Source organism: Mustela putorius, unplaced genomic scaffold (genome assembly GCF_011764305.1).
Source record: "Mustela putorius furo isolate JIRA1106 unplaced genomic scaffold, ASM1176430v1.1 tig00000174_pilon_pilon_pilon, whole genome shotgun sequence".
Classification (NCBI taxonomy): domain Eukaryota; kingdom Metazoa; phylum Chordata; class Mammalia; order Carnivora; family Mustelidae; genus Mustela; species Mustela putorius.
The window spans coordinates 18,814,254-18,838,285 of NW_025421304.1; the positions used below are offsets into that span (position 1 = coordinate 18,814,254).

Here is a 24,032-nt window from a genome sequence, read left to right on the forward strand (position 1 = left end):
TTCAAAGCCAAAACATTTAAAATAACTAAAAAAGTTTTAGGGATTTACTATCATTTTCAAGGTAGGTGAGGTATAACGAAGCAGAATATATACGTGAATCTCCTATGTGAAATATTTTCTACCTTTATTATTTACTGAATGATTCATAAAGCTGTGAATTCTTTATCTGAACCTCCATCTTTCAGAATGTCAATAACACACTTGATAATGTCTATATTATCACTTGGTAAAACAGAATCCTTATCATCTGAATTAATTAATATTATAATAGTATAGTGTTCTCTTCCCAGCTTTGAAGAATGAAACCACCTCACAATTTAAACAGCTTTCATTACAACAGTGACTCTGAACACCTTACCCTAAAGCACAATGAGATTTACAAATAATCTGCACTCTCATCCACCACTGCTCCCCCTTACCTGGAAGCTGTGATGAAAGTCCTCCAATACCACTGAAAGCAGTTGTCTGATTTGGGGTTGAAAGGGGTGGAAATGCTTTTGCTGGTGATTGAGGGGTACTGAAGGCAGAACCCAAATTTGGAGGAAAACCCTGCATACTCTGGGTGTGAGGGGCAGCTGAACCACCTATACTAAGAGATGCCATTCCACCAAGAGGGTCAATCTAAAGAAAAACATTATAAAAATGAATTAAACATACTTTAAGAACATACAGACATATGATACAGGTAAAGAAATCTTTAGCTCTTCATATGCTTAATCAGTAAACTGCAAAACCCTGAGCAATCATAATACCTAAATCCTCAAATCAAGTCAACTGTGCTAGTCTTTTTTCTTACTATATCACAGAGTAGGTTTCAAGAGTTAGCCTCTAACAAAGCATCAGAGCCGTTAATGAGGGATGCAAAACTTCAAGAGTAACACTTAAGATGAACTGCCCTGCAGCCAGCACTCAGCAGTGACACAAGGACAGTTAGGTCTTCAAAATTTCCAATAAGTCCCTTTATACCAGAAAGAATCTCTCAAACTACATTATTTAACTTTCAACACGAAAAACTTAGCAATCAGAAATAAATCTTTCAGTCAAAACAAATAAATCTACTCAAAATATGAAGATCTTGAGGGCTGGAGGAGATCAGCTCTAATTTAGAACAAACAAACAAAAAACAAGGTAAGCTATTCACCAAAAGATCTTTTAAAATATCTATAACTGCATTTTCAAGCTTCTTAGTTTGTGTCATTATTTCAGACGTTCATGACATAGAAAATGGTACACAAAATGCCTTTTATAAAGTGGCCCCTGAAGAATCACTAAACATTCTTTTCTTAAACCCCAATCTGCCAATCAATGCAGATGAAAAGAGAAGTGGAATATGTTGCTCCCAGAGAGAAGGGGGGTGGTTGGTGTCAGGGAGTAACTTATATGTACCTTGTTTTTAAAAGAGCAGTTCAGTTGAGAGCTGAAGAGCCCCAGTTATAACAAGTCCTTATGCTCTAGCACTGTTGCTTGGCCCGTGAAGCTACAAACAAGACACATCAGGTTCAAAGGCAGTGCTTATTTCTCAAGTCTAAGTTACTCTTATTTTAAAAAGAAGCCCTTATCATTTACCTAAATAAATTGTTTTGTACCTTTCCTCTCAGAGTCACGTTCTATTTAATGATTAAAGTCTATCCTCAATTATAATGCCTATTTATGGATCTCCTTTAAAATGTAGTAGTGGATGCTAGACATGCAGGTATCTATAAGGTAATAAATTTAGACAAATTTTCATTTGACAAATTACAAATGAGGTGGAAGTTTATTCTATTCCAAGTCTATGAACACACACAGATGTACCAGTTGTAGCATTCATTTACCTGAACGGGAGAAATGGCATCTAAGCTGCTAGCACTAGGAGGGCGTCCTTTTGGCATAACTCCAGGTGGAGGCTGTCTGGCCTTGTTCATAACATTACTGCAATTGGCCACCATGGTAAGGATGGTTTCTGATAACTCCTGAGAAACACTCCTAACGACAGAAGAGAAACAAAAAATATCACTTAGTCAGAACACCTAAAGAAACAAACCTGATTTTCTTTTTAAGTAGGCTCCATGCCCAGTGTGGAGCCCAATGTGGGGCTTAAACTCACAACCCTGAAACCAAAACCTGAGGTGAGATCAAGAGTCGGATGCTTAACCAAGTGGGCTACCCAGGCACCCCCATACCTAATTTTCTAATAAAGAAAACCTGACAGAACATGTCAGAAAAAAACATAAATTTCCACCATACCCCATTCTTTGAATCCATCATTAAACAAGGGTTTTCTGAGCAATGGCTCTCTCGTGGAGATACCTAATTTATACCCTTGAAACTAAACCTTTTGTATGGTACAACAAATGTATTATAAAAAACACGCCAAGAAACATTACATATACTCAACCCATTTTGCCAAAAATTATGCCCAAACCTGAATATAGCAAAGCCAACAGGTAAGAAACTCAATACTAGTTTCTCATAAATACAAAACATTTATTTAAGTATAGATAAAAATACCATATACATGTAGTCACTACACCTGTCAAGCACATAAAGAACTGATTCCTAAAATGTCAAGTAGGATAAATGTTTTGTTTAATGAAAAATCCACCTTCTCATCTTAAGGTATCACTGCCTCATAAAACTGTAGAAAACTCTTATATTTCTAAACTCTACACAAACTTGATTCTGTCTTTAATCTTTCCTCCTAAATTTGGAATATTACTACTGCCATCAAGAAGTAAAAGTAGTCAGTCAGAGAAGAGCATTATTTCATGTTTGGGAAATGAAATATAAAACTGGACATCAAATCACTACAGTACAATCTACAAAATTCTTGCTTGAACCAATATGAAAGACACAGTGGCTCCAACATGGATTATGAATTTAAATGAACAATGAGTTGGGGTTTTTCTCATCTATTAAAGCAGGAAAGAAAAATATTAACAGATCATGGAAAAGAAGATGGAGATGTCAAGTACTACAAGTTTGAGTTTACTTATTTACTTTAGTACTGTTAATTTCTAAAAGATGCTGCAAACAAAGACATTTAAAACAGAAAAAAACATGAATAGCTCTCTCTAGCCTCCATATATCTAAGTTCAAATGCCTACTCCTATGTAATTAAAACTTCATGGACATACCAGTGTGATCTCTTAGATTACCAAATACTCCACTAGCAAGGCTATGAGGAAATAGACATTTTCACTGCTGGTGGTTATATAGAATGAAAAACTCCCTAGGGAGGGAAATTTTCCAGTAACTAATAAAACTATACATGCATTTCCATTTATTCCAATAGGCTCTGCTTCTAATGGTCCCAAATAAACACTAGCAAAGACGATGGCTGCAAACACTATTTACTGTAACACTACTTATGATATATAGCAAAAATAATCAGAATGTCCACCAATCAGAAACTGATTTAATAAAGCACAAACATCTACTCAATGAAGTACTATGCAGCAACTACAAGTAATAAGAAAGCTCTTTGATTCTATGGAGTAAACTGTAGGATACCTGATCAAATGAAAGCATGTTGTAATAGAATATACAATATTCTCCCTTCACTGTAGTAAAGAGGAAAATACACGAATACTTTTTTAAAATTCAAAGATAACCCCCAAATATAAATGAAAATGGTTACCAAACAAGAACAAGGTGGGAGTAAGAGCCACAAAGATCCCTCTTAGTTAAAAAAAGAAACCATAACCAACTAAATAAATAAATAAATAAATATATAATTCCAAAGACATCTATGCCATGGGTTAATGGTCTCCAACAGTAAATAATAATCACTATGTTGCAATAAATACAAAATGCCTTCAATTTTAAGACACAATATTTTATGTATTACACAAAAAGGAAATAAACTAATTTCAACTGTTAAGACATCACTAATGATATGAATCATTTCAGATATTAAAATATTAAACAGTGGGTATCTCAGATTGACAGGCTATGGTTAATTAAAATATTCCTTATTATTTGGAAAAAACTTGCTTATATTTGACACGATTTCAAACTTAAAGAGACCAGAATATTATTAGGGATTCCCATAAATGCTTTACTCACCAATTAGTTACATTTTGCCCAATTTGTTTAGCCAGTCTTTCTATACTCTCCTCCAAGTGTATGTGATGACGTTATCTTTGGTCCCTAAATACTTAGCTACATTTATCCTAAGAACAAGGACATTTTCTTATAGAACTACATAGAATAATATATGTCGAAGTTTAACACAAATAAATCACATTCAAATTACATCATTTCCACAAGATACTTCACTGCTATTATTCCCCTGCATCATGATCCAATCCACTGCACTGCTGTCACCACTTATTTGAACTAGAGAAATTCATCAGCTGTTATTTGTCTTCCTCCAACTTGATTTTTTTAAAAAGTTATTTTATTCAATATCCCTTGATATGAGTTTGTCTGATATCTTGTATTTTAGATGCGTTTGTTGCAGGAGTACCACATAAGTTACATTACATTCTTCTCCGTGCATTTTATTTTTTGTTTATATTATTGTTTTAAGTAATCTCGATACCCAATGTAGGGCTTAAACTCAAAACAAGAGTCAGATGTCCCTTCAGTGCATTTAATTAGGAGACATATGATATAGAGAGCTGGTGATCACTTTGATCTATAAATTCATGTGGCATATGCCAGGCTTCGCCACTGAAATGTTGCTTCTTTCCCCCTTTGTTATTATAAGGTAATTTGTGGGGAGACTCAAATCAGGTGATTGTCCTGCTCCTCAAACATTCTTTCATGACTTTTAGCAGCCACTGAAGTTTATAACTCCATCATAATTATTTCTGTATTTATTAACTGGAAGAACTTCCCTTCTTTGGCATTTACATGCATCATTAAATTCTTCAACAAGATAGGTTCTTATAATACAGCAACAAAAGAAATTAAAACCTGGAGTTGGGTAAACCACCTCCTTACAAATAAATACAAAACATTTTATCCAATTTCAATATGCCCTTAAATTTCCAGTATTTAATTCCAGTTTACTTACTTCCAGGTGGATTACAATGTACAAATGTGAAAGGCAACATTCTAAAACTAAATTTTAGAACATCAAGAACTTACAGAGCAGGGTTTCTCAACTGTTGCACCATCAGCACTATGGAATGGATAATTCTTTGTTGTTGGAAGGCTCTACTGTGGACTGTAAAATGTTTAACAGCAACCCTGGCCTTTACCTACCAGATGTCCTTAACACATTTATCTCTGCTTGTAACAATCTATAACAATATCAAATAACTCTGAGGAAGGAAAATACTCCCTAGCTGAGAACACCCAGTTAGGGATATATGTGTGCAAATTTCTCAAAAAGCATAGAAAAGCAAAATAAAATTCAAGATCTATATGGGATAGCTTACGAAAACAGGACTGGAGAGGAAGACAAAGTTAGCTCCAAAAATGTTACCGGTTAAGCTGCACAGTAGACTCATAGGTGTTTATTATGCTTCAGAAATTACAAAATATACACAGTACATAAGCAAATGGTGAAATGAAAAGATCTCCAAATATTCTCTACTCTATAAAAGCAACTAGAAAAGTGGCAAAAATTATCGGAATCAACTATATTAGAATTCTTACATATATGATACATAATATATATATGATACATGAACTCTTGATATAGAACAATCCGGAAATTTTTATTCCAGAAAGACTGAATCTTGGTAATAAAAGCTTTCCGGTATCTCAATTTGCTTTACTTCCATGCCGTCCCCTCCAGCTGGACAGCAACCTTTAAAACCTACCATTACAGAGAAAAACCAGCAGCCTGACAATCACAGGACAGGGCTCAGAACTGGATTGAGGCATCTCCAAAGCCTCATCCTCAGAGAACCCTGTGAGACAACAATGGCAAGATTATCTCTATCTGACCTAGGAGTTGGCCAAGCACAGCCTTTTCCCTCACGAGATATTGATACATTTAAAGGGAACTGTTTTAATTTTCTGGCTGCCTAGGGTGGAAGAAAACAGTTTGAGCAAATAAGAGGTTAAACAAAAAACTTAAAAGGAAAATCTGGGGAATAAGATTCCCATGGGTGAAATGGAGAACTCTAATTTTCCCAGAGAATCAAGAAGTCCTTGGACATGTATTGAGCAACGCCAATATGTCAATCTTTGATATTACCACAAAAAGACCTAAAATGGACCAAGCTCTTACCTCAAGTTGATGTTCAGGCTCTAAGAAGGAAATAAAGGCTAACAAGGAGTTGTCAAGTGATTAGTGTTAAGATGTGCCCCAATATGCACACACACAAAAAACACAGGAAAAGGAGTAACTTGCTCATTCTGGCATTTAAGAAAATCACCCAATCACGATCTCAGGGTCCTGGGATCGAGCCCCATATTAGGCTCTCTGCTCAGAAGGGAGCTTGCTTCTCCCTCTCTCTCTGCTTGCCTCTCTGCCTATTTGTGATCTCTCTGTCAATTAAATAAATAAAATCTTTTTTTTTTTTTTTAAGAAAAGAAAAAAAAAATCACCCAAGTCTTAGCTGATCACCAGGCTACCCAATGTCAATGGCCTAAGGTGACAAAAAAGAATATGAACATGACAGAATCAGTTCCAAAAACTCTCTAAATGAAAGAAAAAAAGCAACAAAACAAAAAACAGAAGTGGGGGCGGGTGCCTGATTTCAAGAACTCAAACATTATTTTGACTTACCAGTTTCCAACCACAAATTACAAGACATGCAAAACAAAAACAAAAACACAGTAAAGCATGGCCTGCACATAGCAATAAAATGCTATCATCAAAAACTGTCCTGGGAGGGGCTCCTGGGTGGCTCAGTGGGTTAAAGCCTCTGCCATCAGCTCAGGTCATGATCCCAGGGTCCTGGGAAAGAGCCCCATATCGGTCTCTCTGCTCAGCAGGGAGCCTGCTTTCTCCTCTCTCTGTCTGTCTCTCTGCCTACTTGTGATTTCTGTCTGTCAAATAAATAAATAAAATCTTAAAAAAAAAAATCAGAATTTAGTAAGAAATTCTGGTGGGGCGGGGGATGGGGGGTGGGGAGAGACTACCTGTCCTGAGAAAAAGACATGCTGGCCTTAGTAGACAAAGACTTTAAATCACTTATTTCAATATGTTTCAAGAACTGAAGTAGGGGCACCTGGGTGGCTCAGTGGGTTAAAACCTCTGCCTTCAGCTCAGGTCATGATCCCACGGTCCTGCAATTGAGCCCCACACAGGGCTCTCTGCTCAGCAGGGAGCCTGCCTCCCTCTCTCTGCCTACTTGCGATCTCTGTCAAATAAATAAAATCTTTTATTTTTTTTTAAGATTTTATTTATTTGACAGACAGAGATTGCAAGTAGGCAGAGAGAGAGGAGGAAGCAGGTCCCCCACAAAGCAAGAGATACCCAGGACCCCGGGATCACGACCTGAGCCGAAGGCATAGGCTTTAACCCACTGAGCCACCCAGGCGCACCTAAATAAAATCTTTAAAAAAAAAAAAAAAAAAAGAATTGAAGTAAGGCATGTTAAAAAGAACTACAAGAAAAACTTTTAAAAGGTGCCCCTCAAGGGCTGGCTGGTTGGCTGAGTTGGTGGAATATACAAAGTCCTGATCTCAGGGTTTTGAGTTTTAGCCCCATGATGGGTGTAGATTGCTTAAAAATTAAAATCCTATGAGGGGAGAGGGGAAGCCCAGGTGGCTCGGTCAGTTGGGAATCTTACTCTTGGTTTTGGCTCAGGTCCTGATCTCGGGTTGTGGGAAAGAGCCCTACATGGGGCTCGACACGGAACCTGCCTGGGATTCTTTCTCCCTATCCCTCTGCCCCTCCCCCCACTCGAGCATGCTCTCTCTCACTCTCTGAATTAAAAAAAAAAAAAGATGTTCCTCAAGATAGAGCATCTAGAAATTATTGTTTCTTGGGCACCTGGCTGGCTTAGTTAGTGTGCATGCAACTCTTGATCTTGGGGTCATGGGTTTCAGCCTCACACTAGGTGTAGTAACTTCCTTAAGTAATTAAGTAAAATTTTTAAGAAAGAATTCTTTTAGAGTTGAAAAATCCAATAACTGGGGGGCCTGGGTAGCTCAGCCAGTTAAATGTCTCCCTTTGGCTCAGGTCATGATCCCAGAGTCCTGGAATCAAGACCTGAAATGGGCTGCCTGCTCAACAGCAGGATCTCCCTCTCTCTCTCTGCTGCACATGCGCTCGCTCTCTCTCTCTCTCAAAAAAAACAAAACAAAACAAAACAAAAAAAACCTTCAAAAAGAAAAAATGAGAGAAAAGAAGAGGAAAGAAGAAGAAAAGAGAAAAGAAAAATGTAGTAACTGCCAACTTCACTACAGGTTCCCAAGAACAGATTCATGCAGGCAAGAGAATCCAAGAATCTGAAGATAACTAAGATTATCCAGCCTGAAAAAGTGAAAGAAAAAAGTGGAAAAAAATAAACTCAGAGACAGGTGGAACACTACCAAACGTATCAAGACATATATAATGGGAGTTCCAGAAGGAGATGAGATGGAAAAGGGGCAAAAAGAGTATTTGTCGAAGTAACAGCTAAAAACTTCCTGAATTTGATGAAAACCATTAATCTAGACTCCCAAGAAGCTCAACAAACTCCAAGTAATATAAACATACAAGGTCTAAACCTAGAAACATAAACTGGTGAAAGAAAAAAAGACAACGTAAGCAGCTTAATGGCAAGGAGAGGCAATGTAGTGCATACAAGGGAGCCTCAAAAAAAAAAATTAACAGCTGATGTCCCCTCAGAAACTATGGAAGCCAGGAAGCCCTGGGATGGCATATTCAAAGAACTGAAGGAAAAGGCGTAGCAATCAAGAATCCTGTATTATAAAACTATCTTCGAAATACAAAGGAGAAATTAAAACTTCCCCCACTTAAACCAAAACTGAGGGAATTTATTCTTAAATAATCTACCCTAACAAGAAATAAAGGGAATCCTTTATGCCGAAATGAAAGGACACTGCATAGTACCCTGAGTTCACATGAAACAAGTAAGAGCACCAGCACAGTGACCTAGATAAATATAAAACACAGTGTGTGTTTTTTAATTTATATCTTTTTAATCTCTTCCTTGATCTTTCTTTTTCTGGCTTGGTAAGTTTATTATTGTCTTTACCTAAAAAATCTTCATAGAAATTATGGTTTGGTTTATTAGCTCTCAGTGGCCTGCTCCTAAGCTCTGTGAAAGTTTGAGTTCTTCTGCGCTACCGCATCTTTCTTCAGGGCCAAGAGAATTTGGGACCGTTCCACCTATTCTAACTTCTTTCTTAGGCTCCTTCTCAGAGACTGGATTCTCTCATACAGCAGGATGAGCTTTCTTACACATCTTCACCATGTTTAGAGTTACTTTGTTCTTTATATATTGACAAAACTGTCTTTTCTTTTCTTTTTTCTTAAAGTAATCTCCATACCCAGTGTGGGGCTCAAACTTACAACCCCAAGATCAAGAGTCAAATAAATGCTCCACTGACTTAGCCAAGCAGGTGCCCTGAGAATTGTTTCATGTCAGCATCTTCATTATCTTCTATTTGGTAATGCATATAATCTGCAATGTTCTGACCCATATGCTTCCCATGTACTTCTGCACTAAATTCCTTGCTTTCCAAACCAGGGAATCATTTGGTACTATGAGGGACAGCAAGCCTCCATCCGCAGGTCCCTTGAGGGCCACAAAAACTTTATTTCCAGTAGCAGTTGTGGCCAGCCCTGCATCCAAAAAGCAGGTGAAGACACCAGGTTGACCGTCAATGCTTTCCACATTGTATTCATCTCTAGTCACCTCCACCTGGCCTTCACAGATCTTGTCTAAGCCAAACCTACTAAAGGCCAGTAGCAGACCAGTACAATATGCTGTAGCGTAATTTGTCAAGCCAGCCTTCACACTGTACTTTGGAAGTTCATGAGCATAAGCTGCAAAAACAATCATATCTCCTTCTATAGTGGCATAAGCAATCTGACAAATGATCCTTCTGTTAGCTACTTGAACTATCATTCTATATTTGGATGTGTTGTACTTATTTTTATCCTAAATTACCAAGTGTTTCTGAGCATAATAATCAATTATACCCTCTCATCTTCTAACATCCATTTGCAAGACTTTCTCTTGACAGTTTTAACAAAGTCCACCCTGCAAAACAGAGAACAGCGTCAACAGCTTGCCAGAGACCTACCTCTTGCTTGATTTAATTACCGCACAAGGTAATAATTATACCTTTTTTGATGATACCACTCTGTAGAGAGGTATAATCTAACAATAGCAGCCCAATGAAGGAGAAAGAGGACAGAGCTATAGGAGTAAATTTTTGCATTCTATTGAAATTCAGTTGGTATTAATCAGAACTAGGTTGTTTTAAGTTAAGATGTTAATTTTAACAGGTTAACTACAAAGGGAAAACATAACTCAAAAGCATATATTCAAGGAAACAACAAGGGGATTAAGATGATATACTACAAGATACCCGTTTTAACAGTGGAGGCGGCAGTTATGGAGAAATAAAAGAAAAAAAAGACATAAAATATACAGGAAAATAGAAATTACATGAATAAATTACCTTATCAGTAATCACATTAAATATATATAGATCAAATACTCCAATTAAGAGATGATCACATGGATTAAAAAAATAGTAATAATCCAACTATATGTTTTCCAGAACTGACTCACACTTTAGATTAAGACATCTATAACTTGAAGATAAAAGATGAAAAAAGATACCATGCAAACATTCACAAAAAGAGAACTACACTAGCTCCACTAATGAGAGACAAAATGTAGCCATAACAGGAAATAAGAAAAGGATTTTATAATAATTAAAAGGCCAATCCTTCTTACAGGAAGACATATAATCATAAGCATACATACCTTTAAAAACAGAGCCCCCAAACACATGAAGGGAAAACTGAAGGGAGAAATGAACAACTCAAAAATAGTTGGAGGCTTCTATACTCTATTATCAATAACTGATAGTCAGCAATACTGTATTATATACTTAAGTTGCTGAGAGACAAGATCTTAATTGTACCCACCACACAAAAAAAGAATGATAATTACGTGATGTGACAGGTTAGCTAACACTATTTTAACTGCATACTGCAAAATATAAATGTATCAAATCAACACATACACAAAAGGACACAATGTCAATTATACCTCACTTTAAAAAAAAATAATGGAGGGGCGCCTGGGTGGCTCAGTGGGTTAAGCCGCTGCCTTCGGCTCAGGTCATGATCTCAGGGTCCTGGGATCGAGTCCCACATTGGGCTCTCTGCTCAGCAGGGAGCCTGCTTCCTCCTCTCCTCTCTCTGCCTGCCTCTCTGCCTACTTGTGATTTCTCTCTGTCAAATAAATAAATAAATAATCTTTAAAAAAAAAAAAATAATAATAATGGAAAGAACCACAGTGCAGTTAAACAAGGAACACAGACTTCAACAAAACTATTAAACCAACTAATCCTAACAAACATACAGAACACCGTACCCAACAGCAGACTTTACACATCCTTCTCAAGGGCACATGGAAAATTCTCCAGGATAGACCCCTGTTAGGCCACATGATAAAACTCAATAATTTCAAGAGACTATAAAATCATGTAAAGCATATTCTCCACTCACAACTGAATAAAACTAAAAATTAGTTAAGAGAAACTAGGTATTCCCAAATATGTGAAAATTAAATATAACAAACTTTTATGGGTCAAAGAAAATTACAAAATATTTTCAGATGACTTAATACCAAACTTAAAGCATTTCATAGGTGGAAATTCAAAGCCATAAATACCCCAAATTAAACAAGAACAATCTCAAACAGAAAATCAAACTTTTCATCTTAGTAAATTTTAAGAAGTTCAAACTAAACACAAAATAAGAAGCTGAAATAAATGAAAAAAAGAAAAACAACAGATAAGAACGAAACCAAAAGTTGCTTCTTTGAAAAAGGTTAACAAAACTGACATACATTTAGCCACAATGACAAGAAAAGGGTGGTGAGGGAGGAAGGAAAGAAAGAAATAGATTCAAATTATTAAAACCAGGAACGGAAAAACAGGATTTTACCACCAATCTGAAAGAAATGAGAAAGAGTATAAGGAGACTGTATAAAGGAACAAGATGGGCAAACTCCTAGAGAAGACAAAAATGACCAAAACTAATTCAAAAGAGGAAAAAAAAAAAAATGAAAATTTCCCTAGGGGCACCTGACTAGCTCGGTCAATAGATCCATGTGACTCATGGTCTCAGAGTTGTTAAGTTCAAGGCACCACTGAGTGTACAGATCACTTAAAAATAAAAATCTTAAAAAAAAAATCTGTATACATCTGTTTACATCTGTAACAAGATACAGAAGCTCAGGACCAGACGGCTTCACTGCTTAATTCTACGGAACATTTAAAGAATTGACACCAATTTTTCTCACAACAATTTAAAGAGGAAAGGGAAAGAACATGTATCAATTCACTGCATGAGGCTATTATTACCCTGATAATCAAAACCAAACAAAACAAGAACAATATCCCTTAGGGACACAGACACAAAAACCCTCACTGAATACTAGCAAACTAAATTCAGCAACATATAAAAAGTCGTATACACAAAGACCAAGTGAATGCAAGATTTTTTAACAGCCAAATCTCAATTAATATGCATAACAAAATAAATAAACAAAAACCACACAATCACCTCACGAGATACAGACAAAAGCATCTAATAAAATACCTTCATGATAAAACATGCAACTAACTAGAATTAAAGGTAAGGACACCTCAACCTGAAGGGTATCTAAACCCACAGCCAACATTACACTTAATGGTTAAACACCTTCTAAATTCAAGTACAAGACAAGAATGTCTGCTCTGGCTATTTCTATTCAACATCAGACTGCAGGTTCACTGTAGGGGAAAAAAAAAAAAAAAAAGATGGGAAGGAGAAAGAACTATTCACGCCATTACCTGACTTGTACAAAAGAAACTATACATACAACAGAGAAAGATTAGGATTTATACACTGAAAAGGACAAAACATCACTGAAAAAAATTGAAGACCTAAATAAAATTCATGAATCACAAAACTTAGTATTATAAGATGGCAATACTGGGGCGCCAGGTGGCTCAGTGGATTAAGCCGCTGCCTTTGGCTCAGGTCACGATCTCAGTGTCCTGGGATCGAGCCCCGCATCGGGCTCTCTGCTCAGCAGGGAACCTGCTTCCCCCTCTGTCTCTGCCTGCCTCTGCCTACTTGTGATCTCTCTCTCTGTCAAATAAAATAAATAAAATCTTTAAAAAAAAAAATAAGATGGCAATACTTCCCAAAATGATATAAAATTCAATGTAATTCCAATGATGATCTTCACAACTTCACAAGAACTCATATGGGAGGGGTGCCTGGGTGGCTCAGTGGGTTAAAGCCTTTGGCTCAGGTAATGATCTCAGGGTTCTAGGATCAAGCCCCATATCTGGCTCTCTGCTCAGCAGGGAGCCTGCCCCCCCCTCCCACCTGCCTCTGCCTACTTGTGATCTTAGTCTGTCAAATAAATAAGTAAAATCTTTTAAAAAAAAAAAAAAGAAAGAAAGAAAAAAAATTCATATGGGAATATAAGGGACCCAGAAGAACCAAAACAATCTTGAAAAGGAACAAAGTTAAAAGGATTCACACTCCCCAATTTCAAAACTCATTGAAAAGCTATAGCATCAAGATGGCGTGGTCCTGGTCTAAAGATCAACATGTACAGATCAACAGAACTGAGAATCCAGAAATAAACCCCCACATTTCAGGCAACTTTTCAGAACACAATTCGAAAGAGAGTAACAAATATGTTGGGACAACTGAACATCCATATGCAAAGCAATGAATCTAAATCTCACCTTACATTCATATACAAAAAAATCAACTCAAATGGATCTAATACGTATTTTTAGTACAGCACTTTGGATTTAAAAATGACTGGATTATCTAAGCTGCTGTCACTTTTAATCATTCAACTTCTCTTTCCCCAAACAATTTATTCATATAATCCAATTCCAATACTAAACAGTCCTATGTAAACATACTCTTCTTACCCTGCACAAGCTTGTAAACAGGCCAACATTGTCGCCAGAGTTTCTGGAGGAAGTTGAGCACTTTTGGGCTGATCTTTCTCTGGAGCAAGTCCACCCAAAATAGAAGGGCACCGTCTCTTTAAAAAAGTCATACATGCCTGGATAAAAGGCTCCTAGAAAAAAGAAAATCTTTGAGTTCATGTGAAACTGCTCTTAACTGCTTTGAGACTTAAGATAAATTGTTTTCAGATTAAAGACTATTAAAAGACAGTATGACTAAAATCCAAAAAATAGTATCTTCATTGCCATTGTTCAACTAATTAAGCCATCAAAATTTTAAAGCACTAATAAATGGACAAATCCTGCTTACTCCATGCTCTCGAATTTTATCTGTGAGCCACTTATCAAGTTTGAGGTATTCACGACGTGAAGCAAGTGCAGCAAGGTCAATAACAAAGGCAAATGGAGTACCATTTAGCAGCATTGACAAGGCCTAAAACAAAAGAATATCAGAAACTTTAAGTCAGAATGCCTGGATGGCTCAGACAGTTAAGCATTACAACTCTTGACTCTGGCTCAGATCATGATGTCAAAGCAGCGAGATCAAGCCCCACAGCAAGCTCCCCATTCATTAGGGAGTCCACTTGAGATTTTTGTTTATCCCTCTCCCTCTGCCCCCTCCTCCCCATTCCCCAACCTGCACACACCCTCTCCCTCCAATAATCTTTTTTTTTAATTAATAAATCTTAAAAAAAAAAACCTGTTATATAAGCAATTAAAATTAAGTATCTTTCTCTCATTCTGTTCTAGTCTCTGTTCCCTGCTTTAACTTTCACAAACAAGTCTAAATAAAACATATTGCTAATATTTTCTTGGTCATCATTTTTTAAGTAGCTTAGTATAATTAATTGGTGATATTAGTTTTTACTAAAAATAAGATCACATTTCAAAGGTGGACAAACACATGACTTTACCCTGTGCTTCTTGAAAATAACTCAACCTAAGTCAGAGCAAGACACAATGCATAAAAAACAATCAATACTCCATTTTTAAAAATTTAAACTCAGACTTATTCCAACCTAAGCACAACTTCAACACCAGTACTATGCACCTACTGGTCAAAGACATCAAGTGTCAGACTACTTGTCAAAAGATACCATGAATGCTAATAAAACTTCCAAAAGGGTGAAACCCAACCAGTTTCCCCACAAATTATATCTAGCATACTACATGAATTATCACTTGCTTTAAAATAGCCTTGCAACTGGGGCACCGGGGTGGCTCAGTGGGTTAAAGCCTCTGCCTTCGGCTCCGGTCATGATCCCAAGGTCCTTGGGATCGAGCCCCACATCGGGCTGTCTGCTCAGCAGGGAGCCTGCTTCCTCCTCTCTCTCTCTGCCTGCCTCTCAGCCTACTTGTGATCTCTGTCAAATAAATAAATAAAATCTTTTAAAAATAAAAAAATAAAATAAAATAGCCTTGCAACTATCACAGAAGACAAAACAAAACTCAATCAAATGTACTGAGAACTGAAAACATTTTTTTCACTTTTTTACAAAGATTTTACTTATTTATTTAAGAGAGAGCAAGAAGTAGGGATGGGGGCAGGGAGACAGAGGGAGAAGCAGACTCCCCATTCAGCAAGTAGTCCAACCCAGGACCCAATCTCAAGACCATGACCTGAGCCAACAGCTTGACTGACTGAGCCACCAAGGCACCCTCATTTCTTACCTTTCTAAAACCATTTTCCTTCCAAACCCTTTGTACTTACCAAGGCAAACTAAATATCAACTTAATCTAGCTAAATACTAGTTAAATTTGAATTATTCCTAAGGCATCTATGTTACATGAAAAATGTTTTCTGGGGTGCCTGGGTGGTGCAGTCAGCTAAGCACCCAACTTGATTTTGGCTCAGGTCATGATCTCAAGGTCATAAAACCAGCCCCGTGTCAGCCTCCACACTCAGCAAGAAGTCAACCTGAGTTTTCTCTCTCCCTCTGCCACTCCCCACTTGCCCTGCCCCACCCTTGCTCATACTCCTCCTCTCTCTCCAAAACAAACCAATCTTTATTTAAAAAGCTTTCTTTTCTCATTAATAAATAAAAGTGTTAGCCTGTCCCTCCAAGCTCACCTTCAAGTCCTGGGCCACATCAAGTATTCGAGACAATTTGGCCTGATCATACTGCTCCCCTCGCATGTACCATTCTGCCATCGCGTGCATAATAAGTTGGCGGATTGAGGGAGACTGTCCCTAAAAAAAGAAAAACGGGGGTTACATATCAGTACTGCTAAACATTTTCATAGGCACTACTGCAAACACCCAGCTAATCTAATTTGCTATGTATATGTAAAATTGAGGTATATCAGTGCAGACTTTAAGTTCAATCCTCAAGCAGTGATTGTAGAGACATTCTCTATAAGAAAATCAAGTTATTTCCAGATCTTCCAAATGAAAGCCTGTCCCTAAACCTTGGGTCATACAGTCATTCAGTAAAAATGTATCCTATAAAACATCTGCCAATACATTTTCAAACAGAACAGAATACAATGTGAACATGAGGATACATCAAATCTGTATAAATTCCTTATTGTTAAATTAGAGAATTACTGGTCTGTAAGCTTTTAAAATTGGTTTAAGGTCATCATTTCTCATGTTGCACAGTGTAGTATTCCAGGAATGGTACTCGTACATTTTACAACATCTAGCTATTTTCACAAATGAGAATGTTCGTTTTTCTGTAATTATCCAATTTTCTTTATTTCCAGAAAACAGCCTGGCTTTGAGGACTGATCTAAAGACTTGCAGCTGAATTAAAGAAATTAAGTTGGAATTTAGTGACTAGTTCTCAGAGAAGGAATGGCAAGGCAACTGCTATCACTATACCTAAATCACTTTCCAGTTACGGTCCTAGAGCGACAGAAGATCCAAATGAAACAAGGGGTGAGGAGATGCAGCTCCTTTTGGTCTGCCCTTTCTACCTTATACCTGTGGTGATAAAGACCTAAAAATACCTGGCCTGCAAAGCTTTTGGATAAATGCTTGTTAAACATTCTGTAAACTCTAAGTTTACCATGTAATTTGAGTCTAAAAATGGAGGGCTGACTGAATAGCATAGAACTAAACTTAACATTTTCAATATAAATGATTCGTAACAAATTTTTTTTTATTTTTTAAAGATTTTATTTATTTATTTGACAGAGAGATCACAAGTAGGCAGAGAGGCAGGCAGAGAGAGAGGAGGAAGCAGGCTCCCTGATGAGCAGAGAGCCTGATGCGGGACTCGATCCCAGGACCCTGAGATCATGACCTGAGCCAAAGGCAGCGGCTTAACCCACTGAGCCACCCAGGCGCCCCGTAACAAATTTTTTAAAGTACTTGTATATAATGTGAACTAGTGAGAATATAAATGACTAAAGAAAAAAATAGCCAAAAAAAAAAAAAAAAAAGGCACTTGAGAGGAGCCCTGGTGGCTCAGTTGGTTAAGCGTCTGACTCTTGGTTTCGGCTCAGGTCATGGATCTCGGGGTCAGGAGACTGAGGAAATTCTGGATTTTAAACATGCAGGTTTGAAAAGAGATCAGATGGGTAGTTATTAGAGATGAGGCTCCACAATCAATGGGGAGTCTGCTTAGAGACTATTTCCCTCTGCTCTTTCCCCTATCTCTGTCTCTCTCTCTCAAATAAATATTAAATAAATCTTTAAAAGGGGGGGCACTTGGGATGCCTGGGTGGCTCAGCTGGTTGGACGACACTGCTTTCGGCCCAGGTCATGATCCGAGAGTCCCGGGATGGAGTCCCACATCGGGCTCCCAGCTCCATGGAGAGTCTGCTTCTCCCTCTGACCTCCTCCTCGCTCATGCTCACTCTCACTGTCTCTCTCTCAAATAAATAAATAAAAATCTTTAAAAAAATAAAATGAAAAAATAAAAAGGGGGGCACTTGATATAAATAACTGCTTTTTCTACAGATTCTGAATTTGTCATTATTAAAAATATAATAGGGCATTAGGGGAAAAAATTCAATGAACAAAATATATTTACAGATTAAATCAATTCTAAAGACTTTGGGAGGGAAAGCACAGGGCTTAAAGGGCATTTCAGCAGAATCTAAAATAAAATATAGATGCTAAATATGGATAAAAGACAAAATAATGTCAAGTAAATTGATTTATAATCTTCTTCTGTTTACTGTTAAAAAGTGACATGAGCACCTTCTGGCTCCATAATAAATAATTAAGCTCCTTACTATTATCAAAAGCACACTGGTGCCCTTGTAGTACAGAGCTTTCGTGGTACCGAATTATTTATCTGTTTGTTTGTTTATTGCTTCTTCCCTCTCGTTCTTTGAAGTTTTAGACTTTAACATTCATATGATGCTAAAAGATAAAGTAAGCTTTGTGGAAGTGCCACTTTTCAAAAGTGTCATAACTGAAGATTGACCATTTAGTTGAACATGCTCCAAAGAATGTCAGTTATTAAGAGAAAAAAAATGTCTATTTCTTACCTGCCCATGCCATGCATAGTGCAAAATAATAGCAGAGTTAGGATGGTTTCCGAGGAAAATTGGCATCAGAGTAGAAATGAGCTCATGGCGCAAGGTGTGCCAAGAGGTGTTGATTTGTAGTAAGGCCAATACCAGCATGTCTGGACAGTGTTTAATAGGGAAGCTGAAGAGCTGTTTGACTTGCTCATATTGCCCCACCTCTGCAAGCCTCAGCAGAGATTCAATCAAATCCAAGCTCTTCCTAAGAAGAATGGAAGTAAGATACTGTCATTGAAAACCTAAGCACACAAAAATGTCTTTTCCAAATAAGTGTTACCAGCTATCACAATAAAACTGAGTTGTTGTCAACTCGACAAGTGTTTAAATTGGTGGTGTTCATATTAAAATCATATGCTGGTATAATTTCATACTAATTTCAAAGGCGGTCCAAGTTGACAAAAAGTGGTTTAGGAGAGGGGACACCACAGACCACTTATACAATCACGGATCATTCTTACCAAGGAGATACCATCAAAGATTTTTATAATTGGTATAAAAAATAAAAACAACATCACAGAGTTTATTTAGGAATAGTCATAAACCCAAAATGTGAACACAGACCTAATTTATACACACAAAAAATTCTACACAAAAATAGAGCCTGAAAACTTACTTTGGTAATGCCAAGGTCTAACTTAAGTGCCTTCTGATGTCAAGAAAATTCAGAAGTCCACAGCATCCCCTATGCATTATTCTTGCCCCAAGAAGCTGAATGTGGTTGACTTTAATCAAATCTCAGTATCTTACTCTACCCTTAGTCCAGGAAAACTATGGGGACAGAGATCAAATTAAATGCCATGAGGAAACATACCCCATACCATGGGATAGTTTAAAGGATAAAAAAATCCTATTACTTCATCAAATCAATGGCAAAATTATATTTCAAAAAAGAGAATGAGAAAAGGTAGATTTATAGAATGAAAGAAACCATATAAACCCTGTCTGGACTCTTTATCATACAAACTGTTAAGACATTTTTGAGACAAAACTTGATGTTAAGGAATTGTTAAATGCGCTATGACATTGCAGTTTTACAAAAGAAATACTGCTATATACTTGGAATTGATGGGGAAAAAAATATCAATCAAGCCTGCATATCCAATGTTGCTAGCACCTGAGAAAAGGACAAACTAGAACAAACTACTGCTTGGGAGTCAATCTTTCAGAACAGGGATCAGCAAACTACATCCACAAGATCAATCGTACCTACTGCCTGTTTCAGTAAATGTTTTGTTGAAAGAACTACACCCATATTTATACTGTGCTACAATAGTCAAGCAGTTGCTACAGAGACCATCTCGCCAGAAAAAGCCTGTTACAGGAAGTTTATCATCTCTCACTTTAGAAGTTCTGGCAATAACTAAAGGGCTTTAAAGTGCCCTAAAAATCCCACCCAGAGCCCCCAAAATTCAATCATTTGTTCCATGTTGTGAAAGGGTCTCAGAAAACTGGTTAGAAAAAAAAGTTAAGAAACAAAGCAGTTACCTTTGGGGAGCAATCCAGCCCATGTCCCCCCCCTCACCGTGTGTGTGTGTGTCTGTGTGTCTGTGTGTGTGTCTGTGTGTGTGTCTGTGTGTGTCTGTGTGTTTGTTTGTTTTTCAAAGTAATGCAAGTACTTTCACCATCCTTACCTCACATTCCTAGAGAGGAGTGACTTGAGTTCCAGGAGAAACGTACTGGGCCAGAGTCAGATTCTCCCTCAGAAATTAGGAATTGGAACTCAAATAAACTAGGTAATTTAGCTGAAAGGATTAGAATTGATGGGTTGGCCATCTTGACTACTTACAAAGAAAAGAAAGCAAGCATATCTGTAGACAGAAGAAAGGGGTCTAAACTAAGGGAGAAGTACAAACTTCCTTCCAATATTTGACAGTTTCAGAGAATACCCACTGGCAGACCTTACAGAGGAAAAACATAACTATCTAGTGATAAGGAAACTAAAAATACACTTTTATCCATCAACAACCCTCTATAAAATTTAAAGTTTAAGTAGGCTCACTAAAATTACTGTTCCAGTAAAATTTTTAACTACATAATTATTCCCTATTAATTCTGTATTGCAAGAAAAGCTAGAGGTGAGTCTTTACCATGTGGCAATTTCTCGATTGTCATCCTCTGGTGGTGCTTTCAGAATATCAGTGGCAACCGTATGACAGGGATAGTCAGCAAAGCAGAAGATCTCTGGATTTATAAGGGAATGCTGAATGAAGGAGAGCTGGAACAAGAGAAAAAAAAGTTCTTACTACCATAAATGAATGCAAATGCTATGAAAATGAAGTATTTTCCACAGGCTAATCTTAATCTTATTAAAATGACAATTTATTTAAGGTTTTATTTATTTATTTGAGAGAGACAGCCAGTGAGAGGGAACATAAGCAGGGGGAGTGGGAGAAGGAGAAGCAGGCCTCCCACTGAAAAGGGAGACCGACACAGGGCCCGATATCAGGACCCCACCATCATGACCCGAGCCGAAGGCAGATGCCCAACGACTGAGCCACCTAGGCGCTCCGACAATTTCTGTTTTAAATCTTAATTACCTGCTCTTCAAAACCACAGACAATTCAAACACATGAAAGGTAGGAGAAAAAATGGTCTTGGACAGAAATAGTTGGAAAAATGGTTTGCTACACTTTAAGTCTGACTAGTACTCAACTATGATGATCTCCTTTTCAAAATACTAATGTCTCTACTATTCTGTACTGCACAAGACAAATTCTACGTTAAAAGATTATTTTAACCAATGTACAGAAGACACTACGTAAGAAGGAAGTCATTATTTGCCTCCCCTTCTACAAATGAACACCAATCACTTACCTGGCCTTCTGCATGTTTCCAAGGTCTATATATGAGGTCTACTGGGAACACTTCCATACCTAGACCCCGCTGAATGCCATAAACCACATTATGAAGTCCTTTACTGTCACGAATTTGAAATCCAGGATGGTCCAGTTCATAAGTTACTTCCTTGAAATTCAAACTCGGGTTCTAAAACAAAAACATTTCGAAACCTAATGAACAAAAAGTATACATATTTCTATGCTTTACCTAAAAAGCCAAACTCAATCAGAAATTAAAATGTTCTAATTATAAACTCAAAATAATCATAACCTGGAATTTATAAAGACGTAGAAAAACAATTCTTAATATTTAAAATAAATTGGTTCTACTAGCAAGGCACTCCAACCTTTTAGTTCATGACATACTTACAGCCAATGGGAGTGGGTAACTTAGTCCAACAAACAATCCCATCCCAGTTTGGCAAAATTCCTCAATTAATGCCTCTCTGTTTTTACACCCCAGATTCTACTACCTTGGAACAAAGTTGCAAAGATAAGTCAATTATCCCAAATACCATTTTTTTTTTTAAAAAGATCTGACTTACTGAGAGAGATAGAGAAGACATGCACTCAAGTGTGGGGTAAGGGCAGAGGGAAAGGGAGACAGAGAATCTCAAGCAGACTCCACACTGAGCATAGAGCCTGATATAGGGCTCAATCTCACAAGCCCAAGATCACGACCTAAGTCAAAATCAAATCCATCCTTAACAGACTGAACCACCCAGGCACCTCCCAAATACCATTCTTAATTAACTGAAGATCTCCCCTACAAAGTATACCAAGTATGCATCAGGAAAAGTGGTCTAAATTCTTTATGTCAAAATGACTGAAAATGCCATTAAAAAAAAAATGTTCTATGAAAAGGTATTCCAAAAAGCAGTATAAGACTCCTTAAGAAAACATAAAGCAGGGCGCCAGGGTGAAATCAATTCGTTGAACGACTGCCTTCAGCTCAGGTCAGTATCCTGGAGTCCCAGGATGGAGGCCTGCATTGGGTTCCCTGCTCAGCAAGGGGTCTGCTTCGCCCTCTGACCTTCCCCGTCTCATGCTCACTCTCTCTCATTCTCTTTCCCTCTCAAATAAATAAAAATCTTAAGGGGGAGGGGGAAAGCAAAGGAAGCAAGTTTACAGAAGATAATTTACCAAACACTCTGCACAAAGTACTAAATTTATTTTATGCTTGAAAAGAAAAAGGCTGTGCACACTCTATACTTAAAAATCCTCGAAGCACCATGGACAGTTTAGTTTTGCTCTAAGGCAACTCCTTGCAAGCCATGAAGACATCAATGCTTGCTTTACAAAGCAAGGGTACAAAGAACAAACTTCAAAAGAAGTATTCACTCTAAGGTAACAACAACATTCAGAAAATAAGATTTTCTCTTCTTTCTAACATTTGTTTCAAGTACTGACTATAACAGAACAGAACCAATAAAGTGTTATTACACAGCATTATCATTGAGACAATTTAGTAAATCCAGAGCTAAGTTTGGTAAGATGTAAGAATCCCCTTGGTTTCTTCCTCTCATCTTTGCTGGGCAATGGAGAAATCAAATTGCTGACCCAAAATGAAATTGTCTTCTACTCCCTGCCACAAAAAGTATGTAAAAAACTCTAATATAAGAAGAAAAAGAAGGAAGAAAAGAGATTACTAATATAACAGTTCAAACCCACAGTGCAGGCTCTCAATTTTATAGCCTTTTGCACGCTCTGAAAACAGCAAACAGGATTGGAACACGAAATACTGTCCTTATCTGCAATTTTTAAAAGAGAATTTCAGTAAGGCAATATAGTACAATGATGGAACTACTGAGTGAAAAGGGCATTTTTTACTTATGCGTGATCACAAGATAAAATCAAAACAGTAAGTTGGGGGGGCGCCTGGGTGGCTCAGTAGTTAAGTGTCTGCCTTCTGCCCAGATCATGATCCCAGGGTACTGAGACGGAGCCCCAAATCGGGTTCCCTGCTAAGTGGGGAGTCTGCTTCTCCCTCCAGCCCTTGCCCTGCTCGTGCTCTCTCACTCTGGCTAGGTGTTCTCCCTTAAATAAATAAAATCTTTAAAAATAAAAAAGTGGTATCCATACGTAATAAAACTGGTAATTTTTTTTCATTTCCAAATTTTGTGCCATGATCAAGTATTATTTTTTCCTACTACTAAAGGAGAATAAATCTGAATACTATAAATCTACCTATCAAGAAAAATTTAAAAATCCATGGAAGTCGTCTGTAACTCAATTATATCTATAAATCACTAACATAGAAAACTAAAAATATGAGAATTAGGATCAATGTCCTGAGACCTTACAAGGAATATTATGTTGTAAATATATATAGATATAGATATAGATATCTCTGTATCTATATCTCTAGTCTTCAAAGTTGTGTCTTGTTCCTAGATATTTTATGGATGAGAATGAAGATATTACATACATCCTGACTCCATTATTCCCCCACTGATTACACTTTATCATCCCCAATTCTCAAGGTTTCATTCCTACATGTTTTACTTAAGCATTTTTACATTTTAAGAAAAATACTTTGTTTATTTGGGGTCAAATTATTTAGTTTATGGATATTCTGTAAGTTAAAGTAGTAAGAGAAATATGAATTTTATTATCCTTATCCACTATGAACAAGACAGCAGAATTTTT

General features: G+C 37.2%; 1 protein-coding gene, 1 non-coding gene and 1 pseudogene across 9 annotated transcripts in view; all 3 read right to left on the bottom strand.

The window, feature by feature from the left end:
- Window positions 1-24,032, bottom strand: part of CNOT1 (CCR4-NOT transcription complex subunit 1) — a 112,725-nt gene that overhangs the window by 37,364 nt on the left and 51,329 nt on the right. For all 8 annotated transcript variants that reach the window (XM_004744290.3, XM_013052168.2, XM_004744291.3 and 5 more), the window contains exons 11-18: window positions 21,361-21,531; window positions 20,634-20,761; window positions 18,508-18,748; window positions 16,136-16,255; window positions 14,375-14,497; window positions 14,026-14,177; window positions 1,815-1,965; window positions 420-621 (exon numbers count right to left, since the gene is read on the bottom strand). In XM_004744290.3, the coding sequence (XP_004744347.1) occupies window positions 420-621; window positions 1,815-1,965; window positions 14,026-14,177; window positions 14,375-14,497; window positions 16,136-16,255; window positions 18,508-18,748; window positions 20,634-20,761; window positions 21,361-21,531 (1,288 nt within the window). The remainder of the gene's footprint in view (window positions 1-419; window positions 622-1,814; window positions 1,966-14,025; window positions 14,178-14,374; window positions 14,498-16,135; window positions 16,256-18,507; window positions 18,749-20,633; window positions 20,762-21,360; window positions 21,532-24,032) is intronic.
- LOC123391094 lies at window positions 1,379-1,514 on the bottom strand. Its single transcript, XR_006605719.1, has one exon. It is a non-coding gene; the product is annotated as a small nucleolar RNA SNORA50 (small nucleolar RNA).
- On the bottom strand, window positions 8,218-11,125 carry LOC106005014 (annotated as a pseudogene).